Source organism: Ambystoma mexicanum, chromosome 11 (assembly GCF_040938575.1).
Source record: "Ambystoma mexicanum isolate Mex_15411 chromosome 11, UKY_AmexF1_1, whole genome shotgun sequence".
Taxonomy (NCBI): Eukaryota; Metazoa; Chordata; class Amphibia; order Caudata; family Ambystomatidae; genus Ambystoma; species Ambystoma mexicanum.
The window spans coordinates 138,545,040-138,568,808 of record NC_090934.1 but is presented as its reverse complement, the minus strand read 5'-3'; the positions used below and the strand labels follow the sequence as shown (position 1 = coordinate 138,568,808).

The following is a 23,769-nucleotide window of genomic DNA, read 5'->3' as shown; positions in this document are numbered from 1 at the left end:
TCTGGCCTGAGGGGATGAGTATAATAACTTTACCCATTTCAGGAAATTCGGCCCGAACCCGTAGTTACGTAGCACCCCGAACAGGAAAGGCCAGGACACCGTATCAAAGGCTTTACGCATGTCTAATGATACAGCTATCGCCTGTTGGTCCGGCGATATCGTGGTTATGACCTCGTGGCATCTTCTGACGTTGGAGGCCGTGGACCTACCGGGGATGAATCCAGCCTGGTCCTCATGGACCATGTATGGGATCCATGGTGTTAACCTCGTGGCCAGTATTTTGGCTAACAATTTTGCGTCCGTATTGATCAGCGAGAGAGGTCTGTACGATCCACAGTCTTCTGGGGGTTTACCTGCCTTAAGCAGTAGCGTTATCACTACCTCTCTTGTAGTCTCAGGGAGCTCTCCCCTCTCCAACGCTTCGGACCACATTGCTAGCAATCTGGGGGCTAGATGGTTCTTAAACTCTTTGTAAAATTCTGCACCGAGGCCGTCGGTGCCTGGGGCCTTCCCATTAGGGAGAGCGTCAATCGCCGCCGTGATTTCTGCCTCAGTTATCGGGGCCTCCAAGGCCTCTCTCGTACTGTCGGCCAGAAGTGTTGTCGGGATGCGGGATAGATAATGATCAATCTCCTCCACCGTGGCCTCGGATTGGGGCGAATAGAGTTCTTCATAGAATGTATAGAAAGTGCTGCGTATCTGGGCCTGATCTGTGGTGATCGAGCCGTCCTGAGTAAGTATGCATGGGATATCTGTGGACCCCCTCTCTCCCCTGACTGCCCTGGCCAGCAACCTCCCGGGGCGTTCGCTTTCACCGTAGCGGCGTGCGGCCGCCGGTCTGTCGAAGTAGCGGATCTCCTGATCCGCTGCTTCCGTGTATTCCTCTAGCTTATTTTTTATGTCCAGCATGAGTTGTGGTGACGGGTTAAGCTCATACTGGGATTGTGACAGTGCTATTTGCGTCTCGAGCCGTTGCAGCCTATTTCTGATATCTTTGAGGATGCCGCCTTCCTTAGATATGGATCGCCTCTTATAAACGCTTTAAAGGTCTGTCGCACGGGAGGGCACTGCGTTCTCGTTAAATTGGAAAAACTCAAGTATATGCTGGTCAATTGCGTTCTTATAGACCAGATCGCGCAATGCGGCTGGTTTGAACCACCACGGCGGCCTACTCTTTGCCGCGCCAGGAATGCGGAGGTCCATCAGGATGGGGGAGTGATCAGAGTAAGTCCTGGGCAGCATCTGAGCATCGGCAACCCAGGCTAGAACTGTAGCACCTGTCGGCCACATGTCTATCCTGGAGTGCATGTCATGCACAGTGGAGTAGTATGTGTATTTCCTTTCATTGGGGTGTAACGTCCTCCATGCATCCTTCAGGCCTAGGTCTGTCATATGAGCGATAATTGCCTGAGCAGCTTTAGACAGTGTCCTCGTGTGTGTCGAGGAGCGGTCGGTGCCCACGTCGAGAATGGTGTTAAAGTCTCCCCCACAGATCAGGTGAGCAGTAGGGTAATGTGCCAGCTTCCCAAAGACCTCGGAGTAAAACGCCGGGTCATCCACATTGGGGCCATATACGTTCAGGAGAACTACCTCCTTGTCCTGCAGGGTGCCATGGATAAAGACATATCTGCCCCCCACATCACAGTCCACCTCCCTGCAGGTAAATCGGAGGGTCCTATGCACCAGAATTGCCACACCTCTAGCCTTCTTCGAATAGGTCGTGTAGTATTGGTGAGTACCCCACTTTGGCATCAGCTGTTCCCCGTGTTGCGGCCCTATATGTGTTTCTTGTAGGAAAAGAATCTGTGGGTTATGTTGATTGATGTATGCTGTGATTTTGCGCTTCTTAACTCTTGAGCCCAGACCTCGAACATTCCAACTCATAAACCTAATATTGTCGGTGTTTGTGTCAGCCATCCCTATATGGTGTTTGCGGATTTGTATCTGTAATAGCTTGTTTCACAATGTTTCGACATTTGCTAACGTACATTAACTGTGTGCTTTTTATTTTCCCCCAATACGTAACAAACCCCTTTCCCAACACATCAAACTCCCCCCCCCTACCCCCACCCTCACAGTACCCCGAACATCTACTGTGCTTATTGGATCCCATACCCACCCAACAATTTTCTGCATATGCGCCTGCTACAGGGGGGCCTGCGGAGGTGTCCAGGGCAATGCTCTTAGAATCTTTACATGCGCGTAGCCTGTTCCGGCGTTGCTCTCTCACATGTGGTTGGCAACAAGAAGTGTTCAACATACATACAAAATTGTAATCCCCTACGGGGGAGTACACTGCATAAAGTGGGCGACATTCTGATGTACCTTCACACTCGTCCGTCTTGACTGTTGGTTTCAGGTCTCCCTGGCGTCACGGGAATATGTGTTTCGACGAAGTTGGCGGCTTCCTCAGGAAAGGTAAAGAAGTGGATTTTGTTTTGGTGCTGAATCTTGAGTCTAGCCGGATAAAGCATGGCGTATTGGACTTGTCGCTCACGGAGCAATTTCTTGACTCCGGTGAATTGTTTCCTCTCCTGCTGCACTGCAAGTGTGAAGTCGGGGAAGATCTGTATCACGCTGGTCTCCCATCGTAGCTCCTGCTTTTCCCTGGCTGCGCGTAATATCAGGTCCCTGTCTCTGTAGTTCAACACGCGTGCAATTATTGGTCTCAGGTATGCTCCCGGCTTCGGCTTCGGGGCCATGGATCTGTGAGCACGCTCAATAATGAACAGGGATGACCACCCGGGGTCGCCCAGCACCGTGCGTAGAAGGGCCTCCACACTCTTCTCCATGGAGCCCTTCATCGCGTCCTCCGGTACCCCCACAATGCGAATATTGTTTCGCCGTGACCTCGCCTCCAAGTCCTCGCACTTATTCTTGACCGTTCCCAGCTCAATCGCCAGCGTGGATACCGTACTTTTCAGGGCCTCGAGTGCGTCCTCCGTACCCGAGATTCTAGTTTCCGCCTCCGTAATACGTGCCGTTGTTTTGTCCATTTTAGATTTAATGGAGGCCACGTCGGCTGTAATCCCGTCCAGTTTATCGTTCAGAGCTGAGAACCCCTGCTGCATTGCAAGGAAGACCGCCTGGGGGTCCATCAGAGTGGACGGTGGGCTCCGCTGTTCCGTCTGGGTCGTTGGTTCCTCCATCTCGGCCACCGAGTTTCTCCGGGTAGAGGTAGTGTATTTGTCGATCACCCCCTTGCCTTTCTTGGGTCCGAAATTCTTGGGCATTATCCCGTGGTCTGCGGTCAATCGTGTCCGCCTTAGGTCGTCCCTGGGCGGCCCTCAGTGGCAATGGCGTGTGCCGTCGTAATATGTCCGCTGCCCTCCAGGCCTAACTTCCTCGGCCCGCTCTTGTCCGGCAGTTTGGACCCGTCCGCATGGGTGGTTGGTTGGGGTGCGGTGCCTCCGTTTGGCGGCCGTCGGTGGGGCATGTGGGCGGGAGTAGGCAGCGACGGCCCGCGAGGAAGGAGATTCAGTAGGCGCCCAACGCGGAGCGGTGCGCCCGGAGCGGCCTAGGTGTTGGGACCAGAGCGTGGGATGTGCCTTCCGCACGCCGAGCTCCTCCTCCCTCACTGCCCGGGATGAACCCAGAGGGCCGCGCAATCTTCGTGCCGCCGTATCTTCAAAGTTCAGCCGCCGTTGTCGCCCAGATTTCACAGTCGTGCTGACCAGTCGTTGCCATTCATTTCATGCATCGCGTTTGTAAAACCGGAGCCATTTAACGGTTATATTTGCAGAGCGGCCCTGGTTCTCTCCGGAGCTCACACGGGAGCGGCCATCTTCTCCCGTGGGCAACAGCACCCCCCCCCCCCCCCCCCCCTAGTCCATTAACTTTGATTCTAACTGTCCCTCATAGGTGATGCATTGGTTTTTAATTAATATTGCTGGTAAAGATTGTATCTAGACTTCATTGGACGATTTGAAAAATGCCCATATGCCCTGAGAACCTATTTAACCCCCTTTTCCTTCCTTTAACTTTTCCTTTCTACCAACCTCAGAATTTAGCAAGTGCAAAAGTGATATATAATGCCAACACTGTCCTAGTTGGTGAAGTCACCTCGTGTGTATGAAGCATCTCTAAAGACTGTCTACTTGCTTAACTTCATTCTGAGAAAGTATTTTGAAGTGTATTTTTATTGTTGCACATTGCCCATTTTAAAGAATGCTTATTCTAAACTAACTGTTCTATAAATAATTATTTTACAAAGAAAACCTTGATTGTGTTATTTGGATACTTATTTTCGTGGATTTCGATGCTATAGCTCTACAGCTCACATTTACCCCTCTTGAGATAAGTCTGGATGCTCAGTCACACCACCAACTTGTGTAGTACAGACCTATACCAATAGGTGGGTTACCTAATACCAAGAGAACACGGGTGGTGTAGTCTCCCACAGGGTTACTACATCAATTCCTGCCTAACACCATGCACCCCACAATCGCTCAAGGTTCCAGGCTTTTGGCTGTTTGCAGCCCAGCAAGGTCGTAGCACATTGTGGTATGGCTCAAATGCAGGTTGTCTTGAGACTAGTGGATCTGGCCAACCGCTGGGTAGGAGTTGTCGGATTCGGGACCCTCCGGTCCATTGGAAGGAAGGGTTACATCAGGCTCTGTTTACACAGAAATCGCTACAGATGTCCTTTTTTCATCTTCCTTTGGTTTCAGCTCCAGTGGTAAACTTGTCAGCAGTTTCCAGGCTCTGAGTATTTATCAGGAACTACAGCACAACTTCTACAATCTCTCCCTGCAGTTTACAGAAAGGGGTGGTCTGGCTGTCCACTCGGAGTTGGTTCTTTTCAGGCAAGATGAAAGATAAAGGGCTGCAGAGTTGCAGACTCCGCCCTCGCTTCCTGCCTTCTCAGACACTCTGGCGCCTGTGCTGGAAATACAAAGTATTCCCGCCGAAGACGAAACTTGCACTGAGGTCATTCCTGCTTAGAATGGCACGGGAAGACCTGCCAAAAAACAAGCCTACTTAAAAATGGCGAAAAAGGAACCCACCATTCTAGCAGAATGGTGACCCTTCATTGCATTACTGAGGCTGAATTAGCAGCCTGCAAGTAATAAGACTAAAATGTCACTAAGGTAAAACCACTGCAACCAGCCATTCAAGCTAACTTGCAATTGTAACATAAACGCTACAAGTAAGTAAGCAAGTGGATACATTGCATCCCCCCAGCACTGCACATAAGGTGGGGTGTGCTGGCTCACCATATAATCTGTAAAGGGGGATGGAAATCCCTCTTTACCCCTTGGGACCAGTAGTTCACCCAAGTACATTAAAGAGAAATGAACAGGGCAGCCCAAAGGGGCAACCCAGATCAAGTCCAAAAGTTATAGGCAACTATAACTCCAACCATACACTATGGAGAGACATGAGAATGTCACCAATTAAGAGTAAAAGACTAGGTGAGGAGAAAAAGATTCCCACTCACCTAGGGACAAGGAGAAATGTTCGCCAAGTCCAAGCAAAACATTCTGGGGTTGATGCAGGTCAGGAAGATTTATCACAAATATGAAAATCTTACCCAACACCCCCTACCTCCCCGTGCCTTTTGCGGACTCCTGGACTTTATCTCCCTCCCAGTCAGTAATACAAGGCCTGAACTGAGACAGTGGCTCTGCATGTATGTGCTATGTCAGAGTTCTCATGTCTCTGAAAAGAGTACCCCAAAGATGCCCCATAGTGTCCCAGAGAGGGAACCCCTTCTGCTAGTCATGTAGCTAGGCTGGAGGTCACTTTTTGCTTTGTGTAAAATGGGTCCACTTGGTGGAACGGTTCTATGTCCTTTTGCCGACTGGAGATTTTTTGATGTACATTTTACCGAAAAAAACGACGAATTCTTTGTTTGCATTATATATATATATCAGTCACCCCATCTTACCTAGATTTATATCCCTACCCCCTCACCACCCTTTTATCGCCTCCCCATATCTTTTTCGAAGTACATTTTTCGTTAACATTTGCATCGAAAAAATTGCAAAACAGGCGTGCTTCTGGCTGGATGGTTTAGAATTCATTTTAACCTCAGACACTGCTCTGGGCTGTTAGGCAGAATTGCATGCAGTACCCTCTGGGACCACCACATACAATTAGGACTACAGGTGTAAGCAAAACCAACCTTTGGTAGAAGTCTGTACCACAGTTTTTTGGTAGCGAGCTGAGCTGCCAGGCTCATCTAAAGAAGGAATGTGAGCAGTAAATGATGTTACACAGAGGTCTTACAATCACAGTGCTTCAAGTAGACACTTATACTCAAGGTTTGTTGGTAAAACACTTATATCTATCACAGTCATTTAGAAAACATTCACTAGAAGGAGGCAACTTAATATTATGCACCAATAAACTAGAATACTAAACCAATACGTTTCTGAGTAAATTAGGCTCCCCTGAAGTAGGAGCAAAATGGCATTTTGTCACTTTAAATATGAGTAAAAAGGCACGAGTTAATAAAATGGATCACAAATACTTTCTTAGGCAGTGCAAATAGTTTCAGTTCACTAGAAGAGTCAATTCAATAGGTCTAGGCCAAAGTCAATGGACTAGTGTCTTAGATAGGTTCTAGTAATAAACGATGAAGTCTTTGCCAACGTTCTCAGAAGTAGTTTGTACGAAAAAGAATTGTATGTTGGGTTACAAGCTGATTAGGCCTGCAAGTTGGGAAAGTTTCACGAACTTTCACTGCGAGAGGTAAGTTCTTTCAATTGGGTTGGCACAGTACCTTAATATGAAGAAAAAGATGCAGCTGAAGACGTTGGTTCCTGGGAGTTTCTGACAGTTCCTGCAGATCTCGCTGTTGCTGAGTCTCAGTCGTGGGGGCAAGAGGGAAGATGTGACTCCTGCACTGCACAGTGACTGGTCAAAAAGCTGGCAAATGGAAGAACTTCGGTACAAGTAGCTGTCGTCAAGCACACAAGCTGGTGTCCAGAAACAAAGGGACCACATCTAGTTTGGCACGCAGATAGAAACACTAGAAGGACCTTTCCACAAATAAATGGCAAAAAAAGAAGGGCCGGGACCTATTTAAACAAAGGGGCTTAAGGTGCCATCTTGAAAAAATGGCTCCTGCGATTTCCGTGATCAAGGCAAATCATGGTAGTTCGTTGTGGAACCACTGCCACCAGCCATTTCTATAGGAAAGGGTAGCATTTGACTGCTACATGAGTTTCTAGACACAGGGAATACTATGTAACCCCTCCAGCACTCTATTGTAAGATAGTGTGTGCTGGGTCTAGGAATTTTGAAAGACTAGTAAAGTCAATTTCACTTTACATTCTTTGGGAAACAGTTTATCCCAGAGAAGGTATCTAAACCTTTGGGAAGTCTAAAAGAAATCCCTGTCACTGCACTGATGGTGCTGTGTGACACCCATGAAAAGATGATGCCTATGGAGTTATCTAAAACTCCATAATTGAAGAACACATCAGTAAAACGCACATCAAAATACACGAGGGAGTGGAAAAAAGTCTTGCACTCTCCCCAGGTAAAAAAATAAGTCCTCAAAATCCAGCAAAGTTGCTAAGGTGAAGGGAATTGGCACATTTATGAGAATTCTCCCTAACATGGGCAACCCTCCTGACCATCGTTCTTTTGTTTTGCTCACTCCTTAGCTGAACTCTCTGGGGCACCCCCACACTTACAACGCTCTGGCATCTGGTGTCTACCTTGCCCTCTCTGGATCTTTACTGGGACCTTGCTGCACCCCATAGAGCATCCCACCAATGGACACCGTTAACACACACATCCTGCTCAGCTCTAGGGGGCCCCCTGGGCCATTTCTGCCTCCTTTCTCTTGGTTCTCCCCTTCCTCTCATTATTTTTTTCTCCACCCCACATCCCCCACATTAAACTCTCCTTCGCTCATCAATTGTTCTGGGCAGTTAGACTGATCTAATGCACCATGGGGTTGTGTAAGAGTATTGATTATAACTTGGTCAAACTGAACAATCAATGCACCACCACCACCACACTGAATAAATAAGTACAGACAACAAAATAGTGTTGTGTTCATGTAACCCCACCGTGGGTAGGCCCTATTTGGGCCAGGGGCGGGTAACAAAAGCATCTTCTGATGACAGACCTGAGTTTTCAGTCTTGGTTACTGTGACACCTCAGCCCTGGTACTTCTGTTATTGTCTGACACCTTCTCTGCAAAGGCGGGTACCCTTCATCTGAAAGGAATTTTAATTCTTCTGACAATCTTTTCAGGACCACATGTGACGCAGCCTGCATATATTAAATGAATTGGTCCCATCCCATAGGCCATTCTTGCAACCAATCTCACAGGTGGTGCTGGACATATTCTCTACTAGAGACAGCATTAGAGTTCTTAAGCAGATGACCTCCGAACTAAAGGGTAATACACTAGCATTTGTTTTGCTTGAAATATTTTGTACGTTTTTGTTGAATTCTAATTTTGGGAAATGTTTTGTCATGCAGGTATCTTGAAATGCTCCTGGAATACCTGCAGGATTACACGGATAAGGTGAAGCCACTCTTGGACCAAAACGAACTGTTTGGCAAGATTCAGGGTGAATTTGAAAAGAAGTGGGATATGGGAACGTTTCCAGGTTGGCCGGTAAGTAAACTATTTTTTTTTCTTGTAACAAATATTGTACAATAACTTTATTCAGCCATAAGGCCATGAAAATACATGAAACCCCATATTGGCAAAAAACAACCATTCCAAATTTAACAGTTGTCACAAAGTACATATCCAGCCTCCCTGCAAAGGGAGATCACAGTTGTGTTTAACCCAGAGTCCCCACTACCAGTAACGGACCCTACAGCGGGCAACATCCGCCAGCTATTACATTCCTTATGCCCCTGTTCTACTGCAACTCCTCCTCAGTAGGCGTCTCCCCAATGGCACGCATTTGCCCCAGATACCACTGACTTATGGGAACTTGCTGCATCCAGGTAGTCTATTTTGAGGTCCCAGTGGGGGCTGATTCGTATAGAGCTATTGGTTAATTGGGGCACTTTTCATATTTAAGCCCAAGATGCCACAGGCTGTGCTTCGGTCCCAAAGTTCTTTCAAAATGGAGTCAAAATCATTCTCCTCCTGGTAATGAAGTCTGGTGCAATTTTAAAATACCCTCCCGAGAAACCTAAAAGCAGCCGCGTAAGATTCGCAACCAGGGCAGGCTTTGGTTTATCAGCTCCTCACTTGGTTCATGTTGGTTGCTGGATAATTTGGGGACTTTGTGCAGATACACCATGATCTCTGCCCAGTGTGTGTTCTATGGGCCCTGCAGCGAGTCACATATATGGGATAGATTTGTGCCCCAAGTATCCCCCAGACCCGTCCCGCAGAAAACATATTGGTTAGTTTTATTCCAGATGCCTGGGCTATTTCCTTTACTTTTAAACTGCTCAGACCTTTGTGCTACATGACTCCCATGTTGGTAAAGCCGGCACGGGGCACTCAGACTTAAGTGGGGCCAAATACGCCTTATTAGTCATAACCCCATCAGGCCCAGTAGGTTTTCCACTTGCACAGAATGCCACCATCCCCATTCTGCTTGGGATCGTAACACTTCTGGGAATGTCGGGCTTGGGGTGAGTAGGTGCCCCCAATGGGTGGTCGGCCCCCATACCACCCTCCCCTTACACATTAAGGCCCCCCCCCCCCACCCCAAAGCCCCACCCTCTCTTGGGCCTGGATTGAGGCCAGGAGTGACAACTTCCCAAAGTTCTAACCGGCCTGCATGGTAGTCACAGCTGCAGGATTTCCATGATCCCTCATCAACGGGGACATTAATGGACTGAGTAGGTAAGTCAAATGTGTTATGACAGTGTTAGGGAGAATTCTCAGAAATGTTCCATTTCCTCTGTACCTTAGAGACCCCCAGCACTTTTGCTGGATTTTAGGACTTTATAATTTTTACCCTTTTTCCCACTCTCGTATTTTTGTGTGATTTGGACTCTGTGGATCTTTTGACTTAGGAGTCTGACAACCTCCATAGGCATCATCTTTACATTGTGGCACACAGCACCTTCAGTGCAGTGACACAGGGAAGTCTTTAAGATTTCCCAAAGGTTTAAATACCTTCTCTTGGTGAAACTACTGTTTCCAAGAGCAGTGAAGTAAAATTGACTTTACTTACATTTTGTAACTTTTTAGACCCAGCACACACTATCTTACAATAGGGTTCTGGAGAGGTTACTTAGTATCCCCTTGGTCTAGTTTCTCATGTAACAATTTTAGGTTACCCTTTCTACGAAAGCCCTTTTTCTTCTAACCACAGGTACTGTACAGTCTAAGAACTTACCTCTTGTTGTGTATCCTCACTTGTTGTCAGTTTAGACTTGTGGTTGCTGCTGTGAAGTTGCTAACGGCTTCATTACTTCACAAGCCTAAACCGCTTGTGGCCTATTTTTTATTTCTTCTTTTCTACAAAGACTTCTAAAACATTGTGCAAGACTTTTACCTACCTCTTAGAAGTGCTTCAGCTCACCAAGACTTTTGCCCAATTGACTTTGGACTAGCCTGGCTCCCTGAATGACTCTTCTTCCCTCTGACATTGTGTTTGGCCTTCCTTCCAGGAAGGGGTTAACTAACTTTGCATTGGGGGGGTTTACAAAAAGTACGTACCTGCTTTCAGAATATTTGTGGGATCTCTTGTATTGTTCTAATAACCTTTTTCTTTGACATACTCTTAAGTCTGGTTCTAAATGGATACAGTGATCTATTAATGTCCAGTGTCCTCGTGCACTGGGTGTAGGAAGTGTCTGTGTGCCTTCCCAAAAAGGGTACTTGCTGATTTAGATAGATTGAGTGCGTATTTGTGTTACTATTATATTGCCCCTTCTGAAGAAGGCTTACTCAAAATGACTGTTAAATTAATAATTGTTTAATCAAGAAACCTTGTGTAAGAGTTTATTTGAATACTTGTCATTGTGAATCTCTGCAACTCCCCTAAAGCTCACTGACTATGTGTTAGGCCTCTGAAGGAGAATGACACACATGATGACAGAAGCTTCAGATAACTTGAAAACAGGTCAGGCTCTGGTGAAGCATTGGCATGACCAGAAGGCCAACATGGTTGAGTTTACTCAAGACCAGCTAGTTCTAGTTATGATACCTACAAGGCAGAGGGCCTTACAGGACAAATGGATTGGACCCTTCAAGGCTGTGGGCAAACTTGGAGAGGTCCATTATCTGGTGGACTTGGTCAATCCCAAGGAGGCCCCCAGGGTCTTTCGCACCAACTGCCTAAAGGCCTATGTCTCTAGACCAGAACAAGCAGCTTTGCCTTTACACTCTGATCACGAGGAGGAGGAGAGTGAGCCTCTACCTGATCTCTCAGGGGACAACCTTTAAATGGAAAGCTGGGAGTTAATCCCTCTTCTGATCTGACTTTGGACCAACGGGAGGAGTGCAAAATTCTGTTAAATCAGTTTGCCTCCCTGTTTTCATTGACGCCAGGCTTGACCCCTTGGGGCTCGCATGATATTCTCACTGGTGACTGTCTACCTGTGAAGAGTAGGGGTTACAGAATGTCAGACCATGTAAGAACCCACATAAAGGAAGAGGTCAAGAAGATGCTTGATCTTGGGGTAATGGAGCAATCTACAAGTCCATGGGCTAGTCCAGTTGTACTAGTGCCAAAGACAGGATCCAAGGAATTGAAATTCTGTGTGGACTATAGAGCTCTTAATGCAGTCACCACAACTGATGCCAATCCTTTACCTAGGACAGATGAGCTGGTGGACAGACTTGGTTTCGTCGAGTTCCTCAGTAAATTTGGCCCAACCTCAGGCAGGCTATTGGCAAATATCTCTGACAGACCATGCCAAGGAGAACTGCATTTTCAACCCCAGATGGCCTCTACCAGTTTAAGGTTATGCCTTTCGGACTAAAGAATACACTTGCTACATTCCAAAGGATGGTGAATCATGTTATGAATTGGATGGAGAACGCCCCTATCAAAACTAGAAACGCTAAACAACCCAATCACCTCAACAAATGGTTCACCCCAGATCTGAAAGCATTGAGGAAATCTTAAAGATCTGCCGAAGCTATCTAGCAAAAATAAATCACCTCAAAATAAAGATCTCTTCAAGATAGCTGCCGCCACCTACAAAAAAGCTATTACTAAAACCAAAAGCAACACATTCAACAGTAGAATGCAAAATCCAATGTGAAGGAACTTTTCACCATTCTCAGGGAACTGGAAGCACCCATACCCCCCAAATCTACCTGTGACAAAGATGCCACCTGGTGTGCCAAGATCCAAAAGGCACTATTAGACAAAATTGCCCTACCCCAGACCACAATAGGAGCCAAAAGACTACTAGCCACCAAAGGTACAAATAACTCTAACCAAACCCACCAACCGCACTCTAACAATTCAGATCTCTTTGAATTGGCCCCGATCACCATTACTCGGGTTGAATGAATAATTTCCAGCCTCAAAACATTCAAAATGCCAAGGAGACATCTGTCCAGCCTCCATCATCAAAGAAGGAGCCAAAGACTGCCCACTTCATCACTACTCTCTCGCCTCCTGCTTGGTACCCAAGAATCTCAGATGCTTGGGTCAAACTGCTTATCAAGAAACCTACACTAGACCCAAGAATTCCCACTAATTACCGCCCCATCACCACCATCCCTTTCCTGCAAAAAATCCTCGATTAAAGCAGCCTACATTCAAATTCAGAACCACCTCGAAACGCACAACCTTCTAGGCCTCAGCCAATCTGGCTTCAGACCTAGACACAGTACCGAGACAGCCCTCTGAAGATCCAAATGGATGAGGCCAAAGATGAAGGCTTTTGGGGTTTTTTCAGACAGTGCCTCAACAGACCCATCACCTATCATGTGTGGAGTTCCCCAAGGCTCCTGTGTCTCTCCAACCCTTTATAACATCTTTACTAAGATGTTATTTGACCTCCTGGATGACATGAAAGTCCTATACACCAACTACGCTGATGATGCGCAGATCCACATCACACTCTCAGGCTGATATGAAAATGATTCCTCCCACCTTAATGAAATTTACAGCAAGATTCAAGACTGGATGGCCAAGCATGGGCTTTGTCTAAATGATGACAAAACCGAGCTCCTACTCATTGGCTCCAAACGCCTCAACAAAACCCACAATACAAATAATTCAATATCGACGGAAACCTCATCAATGTCTCCAAAAATGCCAGAACACTAGGTGTCTACCTCGACTCCACCCTGACACTTTCAAGACAGGTTAATGCCGCTGCCGCGGCCTACACCACTAAACTAATAACGGCCTGTAGACCCTTCCTATCTACACAAAGCTGTATCATACTAGCAAGAGCATTGATACTATCCAAACTTGATTACTGCAATTCCCTTTTATTTAGGTACCAGTAAGCAAAACATCCACAAACTCCAAATTGTGCAAAGTAACGCCCTTGGAGCAGCCCTCAACATCCCACTCACTGACCAAGACAGAGAATCACCTTCAGAACCCTCATGATCGCCCACAAATGCCTCAACAACACCACCCCAAAAAACCTTGTCGACAAATTCTGCACCAAGACATCCTCTAGACCCACCAGAGCCAACTACGTTCACAGCCTCAACATCCCCAAATACAGACTCCAAAAATCAGGCGGCACCAGTTTCCCAGTCCTAGCGGCAAGAACATGGAACTCTATGCCCCCAGCGCTAAGAGATGAACACTCCTTCCTTGCCTTCCATTTCAAGGTCAAAACATGGCTCTTCGCCAAAATCCCTTCCAACTTAATTAACACTCCTTGTATATAGTCGGCAATATTGCCTAACTCAGTCCTTCAATTTGTAAATTCCTGTATAATCCTGTAAATTTAGTTTTGTATTTTTTTTTACTGCATTTATCATTGTACTAAGTCTGTGTGTGTAACTAGTCCCACTAAATATGCCTGTAAATTCCTGTATTTTCGTAACTATACCTGTATGTAACCTTCTCCACAAGATTAAGCGCCTAGCTACTTCAGGGTTCAGCACGCTATATAAGCAAATAAAACAAACAAAATAAACATCTAGGCTGGAATGGATGGGAGAACTGAATAAAAGGTGAGTATCTTGGCTTGGAAGGCAGAGTCGACCACTGGAACGAAAGAACCGAAGACGAGCTTGAAGAGGACGGCTGCTGCAACTCCTGGACAGTTGGTTTTCCCGGGAAGCCATGCTGCAGGTCTGAATCGCCAAGTTCACCTCGACAGAGAAGACCCTGCAGGGACGACTTCTCCCTTTGCGTTGGTGGGACCAATCAACTCAACAGTAAGCCACCTGGATAATAATCTCGGAGCTGGTTGCATTTTCCTCAAAGTGCTGCAGGAAACCATATAGCCAGGGAGAGAGATTTGCCGGACAGTCAGCTAGCCAATCACATCAGTGTGTATCTGGGTCTCCTAGGAAACCGGGCACAGGGAGTTTCACGCACCTCCCTCACTTCCTGCCCACCCCAGACACTCAGACGCCATGGGCAGACTTTAGTCCTGAAGCCTGCCAAAGGCTCACGAACAAAGGGCCCAAACCTAGATTGGCGCGCAGAGTTAAACACCAGAAGGACTTTTCCACAAAAAAAACAGCGAAAAAAGATGACCAGAGTCTGTTTTTACAGAGGGGTCTTGGGCACCATATTAAACATAATGGCCCTAATTTTTAGCTATTGGTGTTTGCGGCCGGGAAAAATCATGGTAGTTTGTTATAAAACCACTGCCACCAGCCATTTCAATAGGAAAGTGTAGCTTTTGACAGCTACACGAGTGTTTAAACATAGGGGATACTAAGTAACCCCTCCAGCACTCTATAGGAAGATGGTGTGTGCTGGCTCTATGACTTTAAAGACTAGTAAAGGCAATTTAACTTTGCATTCTCTGGGGAACAGTAGTTCATCCCAGAGAAGGTATTTAAACCTTGGGAAGTCCAAAGACATCCCTGTGCCACTGCACTAAAGGTGCTGTGATACAACAATGAAAAGATGCCTATGGAGTTATCGAACTCCATAATCAAAAAACACAAGAGTAAAACAAACATCAAAATGCATGAGAGAGTGGGGGTGGAGGGGGGGGAGGCTGACACTCCAGGAAAAAAATCAAGTCCTCAAAATTCAGCAAAGTTGCTGGGGATCTCTAAGGTGAAGGGTATAAGCACATGTATGAGAATTCTCCCTAACACTTGACGGGTCACTTCACTTTCTTCCGCTGGGTATGACCACTTCTGAGCAGAGTAGCTACCTCGGACTGTGATTGAGTATGGCAATAAAGACTGACTTGGCAGCCATTCTCTGTGGGATGGCATAACGGCATATGGTGTTGTGATCAGAAAACACCAATTTCAACTTGATGCTCAAGGTCTCCACGGTCAATGGGCTAAACAAAGTAGGCCTGGCCTCTGGTACAAATGATCCCACTCCGAAAAGTGAACTCTGGAGTATGTGAATGCATATCTCATTTCTGTCAACCTTGTGACAGATACTCCAGCAGTGGGTTTCATCTGGGATCCCAATCCTGGGCCAACAAAAAAGTGTTAGACCACTCTAGTGGCATCCTGACAATAGGAGGCACAACTAGCGGAATGTCACACCCCAACTGTAGGAGGAAGGGCCTCCCCTCCTGAGAAACCTCCAACCTCTCAAGGTTTTCTCTGTTGGGCTTACTTTCCAGTAACCCACCTTCCTTTTGTATCCTTTTCTTCACTGGGGGGGAACCCTCCCAATGGAAGCAGGCCTTGCTCCACAGGCCTAGGTATATTGGTTTCCTTCTGTGTTGGCCCATACTAATCTCTCCCGCAGGAATCTCCTCTACCAGCATGCTGGGTAGCTCAGGAGCCCTATAGGATCGAATATTTTCTGGTGGTCTTTCTTCCAAACCAAGAATAGGTACTCTACCAACTACCCCAACAGACATTGAAGGTAGGACAGGGGGAATATTCCCTTTCCCTCTGCCTTTTTTTCTGACTCCTCTGGCCATGGCTTTCCCCTTAGGCCTAGCCCTTTCCCTTAGGCTTGGCTAAGGCAGCCTGATTCTGAGACCAGGTCCCTGAAGGGTCTGGTGAGTTTCTATCAGGACCTACGTCTTGAAGACTAATCTCACCCAGAACTCTTCTATGAACAACTCTCCTAACATTGACAGACCAGTTCACTGTTCACAGCTCTACTGACAGATGCTACTGGAACATTGAGAGTGTCGCCGATCAGTGAACTGAGTATGCCCCACAAGACATCCAGCAAGGCCATGTGGGTTTAACATTGAGTGAGCTACTTCAGTTGGACTGGGCCTGCGTTCCTAACAGTAGAGGTACTTGCATCATCTACACTGTCCTCAGAACACATGACTAAGGGGGAGGTCTGCGATGGGAGCAGAAGCTCCAGCACTACTTTATTCCACAGAATTATCTTCAGTCTCTTTGTTAGGCAAGATATTTATAGTAATGAGAAATCTTCTTGACCTGTGTAAACCCCAGAACTTTTTCCTTTTACTGCTGGATTATTTTTCCTTATACCTCCTGTGAGTGGGGACCTTTTTCCACACTCACTGAATCCTTTACTCTTTTTATGGGTGTCGTTTTTAAGACTCTCTATAGTGTCAAAATGTTATCCTCTTTGACAACTTTTTGGCAATAAGTGCCTATTGTTGCTGGGTTGCCCTGGGCGTTCTTTGGGCCCAACCCGAGATTATTAGTGGATCGATACGGTCGCCTGTGGCTATGGCTGCTTCAGCTAGGTCCATCATCTTCGCTAGAGGACCAGTGACGTCCAATACCCTGTCCTGACAGGACCTCCAGGCACAATCTATCCCCTTTCGTGGATCTTTGACATTCTTTCCTAGAAAAGTAATCCTTTTGGAGTCTTAATTCTGGCGTCAGGGCCACTATACCTGGGATTTCTGGGCGTGGGCATTCTGCCTTGAGTCTCGCTCGGATTTCCTTGTCCAGGGTCGTCCAGGGTCTTGCGTAGCCTGTCTTTGATGTACTCTGTTGTTCTTGGAGATGGTTCCCAGTCAGTAGATCTGGGATGTACTAAGTTTTCCAGAGTAAACATCCCCTTAGAACGAGAATGTTCCTTGGCTGGCTTCTTGGGGATGGGGGCTGCCGCAGTCCCTGAGGTTGAGGGTCGTGACCCTATTGTTTGCGTGTCCTCGTCTGAAGAGACGGCAGATTGATTGCCAAAATCATATCCCTCTTGATCAGTGCCCTGTTGGTATCCCTCTGGGCTTTTGAGGGTCTGGTACCTCTGTTTTCTTCCTCGGGGTAAGAGTCCATCAGCGGAAGGGGTTTCCTTCCTATCCAAAAAGTCCTTTTTCAGCCTGGAGAAGGCGTCTGAAAGGGCAGCAGTGGCTGGTTCTGGCTGGCTTGGGGGGGGGTCGTAGAGTTTTTACTCAAACGAGCCGGAATATATCCTCCTCCCATCTGAAAGGTGCTGTCTGAGTCTTTCTTCTTGGTAGGAAGTTCTCTTGTAGATGCTCCCCCATATCGTCCAGACGCTGCTGAATAGGCAGGAGCATTTCTGATGCAGCTCTTTTGATACTGGTTGCCACTGTAGAACCCAGCACCTTTTCCAAGCTGTTTGCCATTGCCACTTCATCAATTTGATGAGTATCTTCCTCATATTCAGACCAATCCTGGCCATCATGATGGAAGTACTGGGCTGCCATTCTTAGAATTGTATTGATTGCATCTTTCTGTTCTCCTTTTTTTTTTTTTTAAATGTTATAACGCTAACTATATTATATAAATATATTTTATTTTTGTCTGTGGGCACAGACACGCCTTCTCTCAAGCCCACTGTTTATAGTATGGAGAGCTTTAGTATAGCCCTGATTCAATGGGCAATGCTGTCCTCTTTAGTGTCTCTATTTTTTTTTATTTATATTGGAGCTGGCTGGTCGTCTTTTTTCACCATTTCTTATTGTAAATGTCCTCCTTGCGATTTACTATGCGAACCAAACCAGGTTTCGTCCCTTTGTTCGTTTTGTCTTTGGTGGGATTCACGAGTGAAGCCCGCCTCTGGCTCCAGCATGTCTGGCAGGGAGAGGAAGTGAGGGAGGTGCCCGCAACTCCCTTTGCTTAATCCCCTTGGTTACAGGAATGCATCCAAAGGTGATTGGCCTTCTGGCTGTCCTTGGAGGGCAGCCACCCTGCTGTGTGATCGACAGCTAGGCTGGAAAGAATGGGAGAAACCTGCATTAAAGGTCAAGGCTTTTTGCTTGGAAGGCAGTCGAACATTAGACGAAGGAATCCGAAGAAGAACTTGGAAGAGACGCCTGCTGCAACTCCTGGACCATTGGGTTTGCCCGGTAAAGCCCTGCTGCTGTGCTGAATCCACAATTTCGCCTTGACTAGAGAAGCCCTGCAAGGATGACTTCTCCCGTTGGGTTGGTGGGACCAATCAACCCCAAAGTGAACTTGTCTGGACATCCTTTCGGAGCTGGCTGTTCTTAATTGCTGCTGCTGGAACCGAAGTGCAAGGGAGAGGCACACCAGATTGAGTGCATTGCTTTTAAGTCGGACCCGAGCTTCTTGAAGATCCTCTGGACTCCCAGGAAGCAGGACTGACCAAGCCTAAGCCACCTCAAGAGAGTGCTGGACCCCAGATGCGAGGAAAGTCAAGAGTGGTATCCGAGAGACCACAGTAGTGTTATTTGCTATAGACGCGAGGAGGTGAAGCTGCAAAAGTGCGGCTGAGTTGAAGTTTGCCCATTGCTGCCGCTGACCTGCCATTCGTAGTGCAGGCGTCCCCAGACGTCCTCCCTCTTGTCCCCACAACTGAGGCCCAGGAACACAAGATCTGCAGACCTGCACAGGAACAGAAGCCAGCTGGAAGCAGTTTTTCTTCTAACCAAAGGTACTGTAAACCTAGGACTACTTGCCTCCTTGTTGTGTAGCCTTGCTTGTTCTCAGTTGAGACTTGTCTTGGTTACTTTGCAGAGTTGCTTGCAGCTTTTCCCCTCATAAACCTCCCAGCTTGTGGCCCTTCAAGTGAATCTTGTTTGTACAAACTTTTCTAAAACATTGTGCAAGACTTTTATTTACCTACAAGAAGACCTTCAGCTCCACTAGACTTTGGTCAACTAACATTGGCTGCCCTGGCTCCCTCAGAGACTCTTCTTACCTCCTGACTTTCTACCTTTTCCTTTCCTCCAGGAAAGTGTTTATTTACTTTGCATTGGAGGGGTTCAAAAAGTACTTAAGCAGTTTCTGAATTATTTGTTAACCTTTGTTTTATTCCCATATCTAAACCTTTTGCTCCAAATTCAGTATTGCTCTAAATGTACTAGTGATAAATCAATGTCCACAGTGTCCTAGCTATTTAAGTCACCTAAGGGTGTTGGAAGTATCTGTGCCATCCCCAATGAGTATCATCTGATTTATACGTGTTTTTTGAAGTATACAAAGTTACATGTTTTGCTCCCTTCTGAAGAAGGCTTATATAACTGACTGTTAAATACATTAATAATTGTTTAATCAAGAAACCTTGAGTGTAAGAGTTTATTTGATACTTGTCACTGTGAATCTCTGGGTAAAAACCATACTGCTCACATTGACCCCTCTTGAGATGAGCCTGGCTGCTCAACCACATTACCAACCTGTGTAGTACAGACTTATACCAAAGGTTGGGTTCCTATTGCCTGGAGGGCAGGGTTTGTGTAGTCTCCCAAGTGTACTGCCCACAATGTTGCCTAACGCCCAGTATCCTTATGAGTGGCACTGTTTGCTACCCATAAATCAGCAGCTTGAACTAGTCTCTTGGGATCAAGTTCCTTAGAGTCAGCCAGGTGCAGTCTCAGCTCGGGAGAGCTGGCATCCGAAAATATTCTCTAGTAAAAACAAATTCCTCATTCCTTCATAGGAGTTTACTTTGTATCCTTTAACCCAACCATCTAAGTTTTTTCAGGCATTCACAAACACAGGTAGCCTAAGGGTAACCTTTCTTTTAATGGTCTCTAAACCTTTTGGGAAGGAGTCTTCCCAAATCTGGCAATAAGTGCCTGTTTGACTAGTTCATAATCTTTTCTGTCTGTAGCACTCAATTCCATAATAGCATCACAACCATTCTGGGGGAGACTAGACATGATCCATGCAACTAGAACATTCTCACAATTATAGGATCATACATACTTGCAGCCTCTTTTGGTACGCAAAGTCTCTTGAGACTAGTAGACCAAGAGGACCCTGTGAAGGAAGCTGAATCAATGGACAGCTTTTTCATATCATACTCGTGCTGCATTTCACTCTCTGAACCTCCTCTCTGTCTTCAGATTGTACTGCAGGTTTCTTGAATTCTAGTTAGTCTCCTCCTTTCAAAAGCTAGATATTCTTAGTGCATTAAGGGACTGTTCATTAAAATTATCCATTCATGGCATTATTTTCAGTTACAAGATTACTTTTCTTTTTGGTGGAGCTAGCCTTGTGGATGGTTTATTTGGGCACACTTACAACCAGTAGTCGCTGCCACCACCGTACAGCAATCACACTGCCAGCCACCAGTGTTGGGTAAGAATTAGTGCAGTCCAAATACAGTGTGTGGGACTACACAAGACTTATTTCGTTGGTATTGGGTAACACACCTTTTAATATAGGCCTGAACTACATAAGTTGGTAGTGTGACTGAGCAGCCAGACTTATCTTAAAAGGGCTAATGTGAGCTGTAGAGCTGTGCAATTAAACTAGTAAATAAAAGTATCCAATTAAACACACACTTAGTTATAACACATTATTTATACACAAAGATGCTTAAAGCATTCTTTAAAAAGCAGTTATTAGCTGTAAAATTGTCCCAAGTTAGGATTCAATTCAAAAAGTGAACAATAAAGTAGGTGAGTAATTCATTCATGTGTTATATATGTTCCAACACCCAGAGGTGATGTCATTTGAGGTCAGTATAGCATCCCCTTTGCAATTTTGAGTAAGGACAGTTTAGGGTTACATCAGAACAGACTGATAGCTTATAACAAGTTATTTTCTCCCAAAGGGATGCAGGCAGTCAATTATCCCAGCATTGAAGTGTTGAACATTTAAAACCTGTAAGGGAACAAACGCTGCCAAAGCCAATAGGTTCCGAAGGAGGCCTTTAGGGAGCCAGGACAGCCAAAGTCAATGGACAAAGTCAAAGTGCTGATGCTCTTCCTCTTAGAAAAATATTCTTAAATAGTCAGTGTTTAAAAGAGAAATCGCACCAACTCGGCTGTAAGGCCAATGCAGGTAAGTTGAGGTCAACTTGGTGTTGGGTTAAATCGCATTCCCAAAGGTAGGAAGCACCCCAAATGGCAAAAGGATAAACTACCCCAAGCCCACAGTATCTTGAAAATGAAGAGTGTTTTAGCTGGTTGCATTCACGATGAAATGCAAAATGGTTTCTTGAGGCTAGTTGGACCCACCGACCTAAGGGAGGAAGTCTTCCTTTACGGGTCTTCCCTGTCGATTCGAAAACTGGGTCAGCACAGCTACAGAACTTGACCGGGCACTTCATGGCCCATGGTGGTGCTGCTGGCGTCTTCTTTCGTCTTCTGCTCTCCAATGATCGACTCTGCTTCTAGTCCCAAAAACCTCACTTTTTATGCAAGTTCCCATCATTCACAACCCTAGGCTGTCAATCACACAGTAGGTGGCCAATAGGAACTGGTTTCCCTCAGGCACAACTAAAGACAAAGAACAGGGACGTTTCGGGTCTCTCCCTCACTTACTGCCTTTCTAGATGCCCTGGAGCCTGGCATGGTTCAGGACTGAAGCCCGCTAAAGGCAAACTACAAAAAGGACCCAAATGTGATGCAAAGAGTAAAATCCCAGAAGTAACTAACAAGACCTGGTGAAAAAAGGGCTGGGGGCGTGGGGCAGGGGCTTTTTGGGAAAATGGTCACCCTTGTGTGCAGCACTGCAGATGAGGTATCAGCCTGCAGATACATGTCACTAGGTAGTAAAAAAGAAACTACTGCCACCAGCTAATCAAGTGAGTTAGTGTAACAAAATGGTACATGAGCTAGGGGGTAGGGCAGGGGGGGGGGGAATATTTATCTCTAAGGTTAAAGGGAATTGGCACTGAAATGAAAATTCTCCCTAACCGGGTCTACTACCATTGTATTACAGAAAGTAATCTAAAAGTAACTTAAGTTTTTTAAGGTCCGACTTACCTTGAAATATCGTTTGTTTTCTAAATAAGATCTATGCTTTGGTATGTGTACTTTAAAGCAGTGTTGTGTGTGTATATGTAGGTGATGAAGCGGTCGGAGTACGGCAAATTGTCGTTTTTTTTACAGGTTTTTCCCTTTCAGCACACTAAAAATAAAATCCAAGTATCTGCTGGAATCGATTGTGCCGTTTTCTTTTCTACGCTGTAAGGATATTTCATTCTCCAGCTGCTCTAGGAGTGCAGCCCACCTCGCCTCCTGTACTTTGTTCAAAGGTTTTTTTTTTTTTCAACAAAAAAAAATATATATATTCTATCCCAGGATTTACCTTGGTCTTTTTGTATGTAAATAAACACTTTATTTTGACATTACATAGTAGTTCTTTGGACCATATGTGTACTATGTCTTTATGCTGATTCTACAGTCCTCTCTCCCGCCTGGCTGCTCTGTCTACGCTACCATGAACTCGCGTGGTACTGCCTTCTACTAAGAGTTAGTCTTTTACTGTCACAGTCGAATGGTTTTGCTACGCCCTTAGATGGATTTCTGAAAAACTGTCCTAACAGTCACCCATAGGTGCTTTACTGCAGCTGTGGAAGCAGCCTGCGAGTAACTAACACAAGCATTGTTGAAAAATGTATCTGCTGCAACCAACCATTTGGGTTTGTCTGTTATTGTAACTATATAAGTTACAACAGCAGTAGGAAGGAGTCTGTGTAACCCCTCAGTACTCCACATAAGGTGGTGTCTTCTGATCCCACACAAAGAAAGGTGTTTTAGTATCCTTGAACAGTAGTTCTAAGAGTAATGAGGAATAGGAAGACAAGACCAAGGGACTCCCCAGCAACGCAGCACATAAGGTGCTGTGTGATGTATCAATTACTTACAAATACCTGTAATAAAATACATGGAGGGAAAGCATGGCTTCGTTAAAGTAAAAACAGTTACAGTAGCAAATAACAGGGTTCTCAAGTAAGAGCAAAAAGAATGAGCGAGTGGTAAACGATCCCAATCAGGAGAAGTGCTGGGGGTCTATTATGTTGAGGGGAATAGGAACAAGAGCCGAACATTCTCCAACATGCAGACTGAATGTTCCTCTTAGACAGTGTTATTCATTATAAACTCAGAAATTCACTCCTATTGAAGCTCCCCCTTAAGACATTACTGCTGTATGAGAAACCCAACTTCAAAGCATTAACATTGATAAGTGTCAAGACCTCTTCCATTGATGTTATAATGGATGGCGGTTTGGGTGCAAGCCACTGTAAGCAAACTTATTTCAGACAAATGATTAAAGAAACATGTATTGATCAAAAAATGGGTGTATGTACTCAAACAGGGAAGGTGTACAACAGTTGCCCATAAACAGAATGTTGGCTGTTTGCCAAATATTTAGAATGCGCCTGAACAAGTATTCCTTTCATGGCAACACTGAAATGCTTGTAGATCTGTTCCACTAGTTTCATCTTATCAGATACATTATGCTGGCCTGGACATTTAGCCAACTGCAGTGAATATGCTAACTGTGTTTCATTTGTTTCCTAGAAAGAAACAAGCAGTGCCTTGACACATGCTGGCGCTCACTTGGACCTCTCAGCCTTTTCGTCGTGGGAGGTAAGACTTTCTTTTAGACATGGTCAGATTTGAGGGATTCTCCTATCACAGAGGACT

At 45.8% G+C, this 23,769-nt stretch overlaps 1 protein-coding gene across 1 annotated transcript in view; it reads left to right on the top strand.

Moving 5' to 3' along the window:
• SF3A3 (splicing factor 3a subunit 3) overlaps positions 1 to 23,769 on the top strand; it is a 373,604-nt gene that overhangs the window by 133,485 nt on the left and 216,350 nt on the right. The window contains exons 8-9 of the mRNA XM_069622664.1: positions 8,446 to 8,584; positions 23,644 to 23,712. Coding sequence (XP_069478765.1) covers positions 8,446 to 8,584; positions 23,644 to 23,712 — 208 coding nt within the window. The remainder of the gene's footprint in view (positions 1 to 8,445; positions 8,585 to 23,643; positions 23,713 to 23,769) is intronic.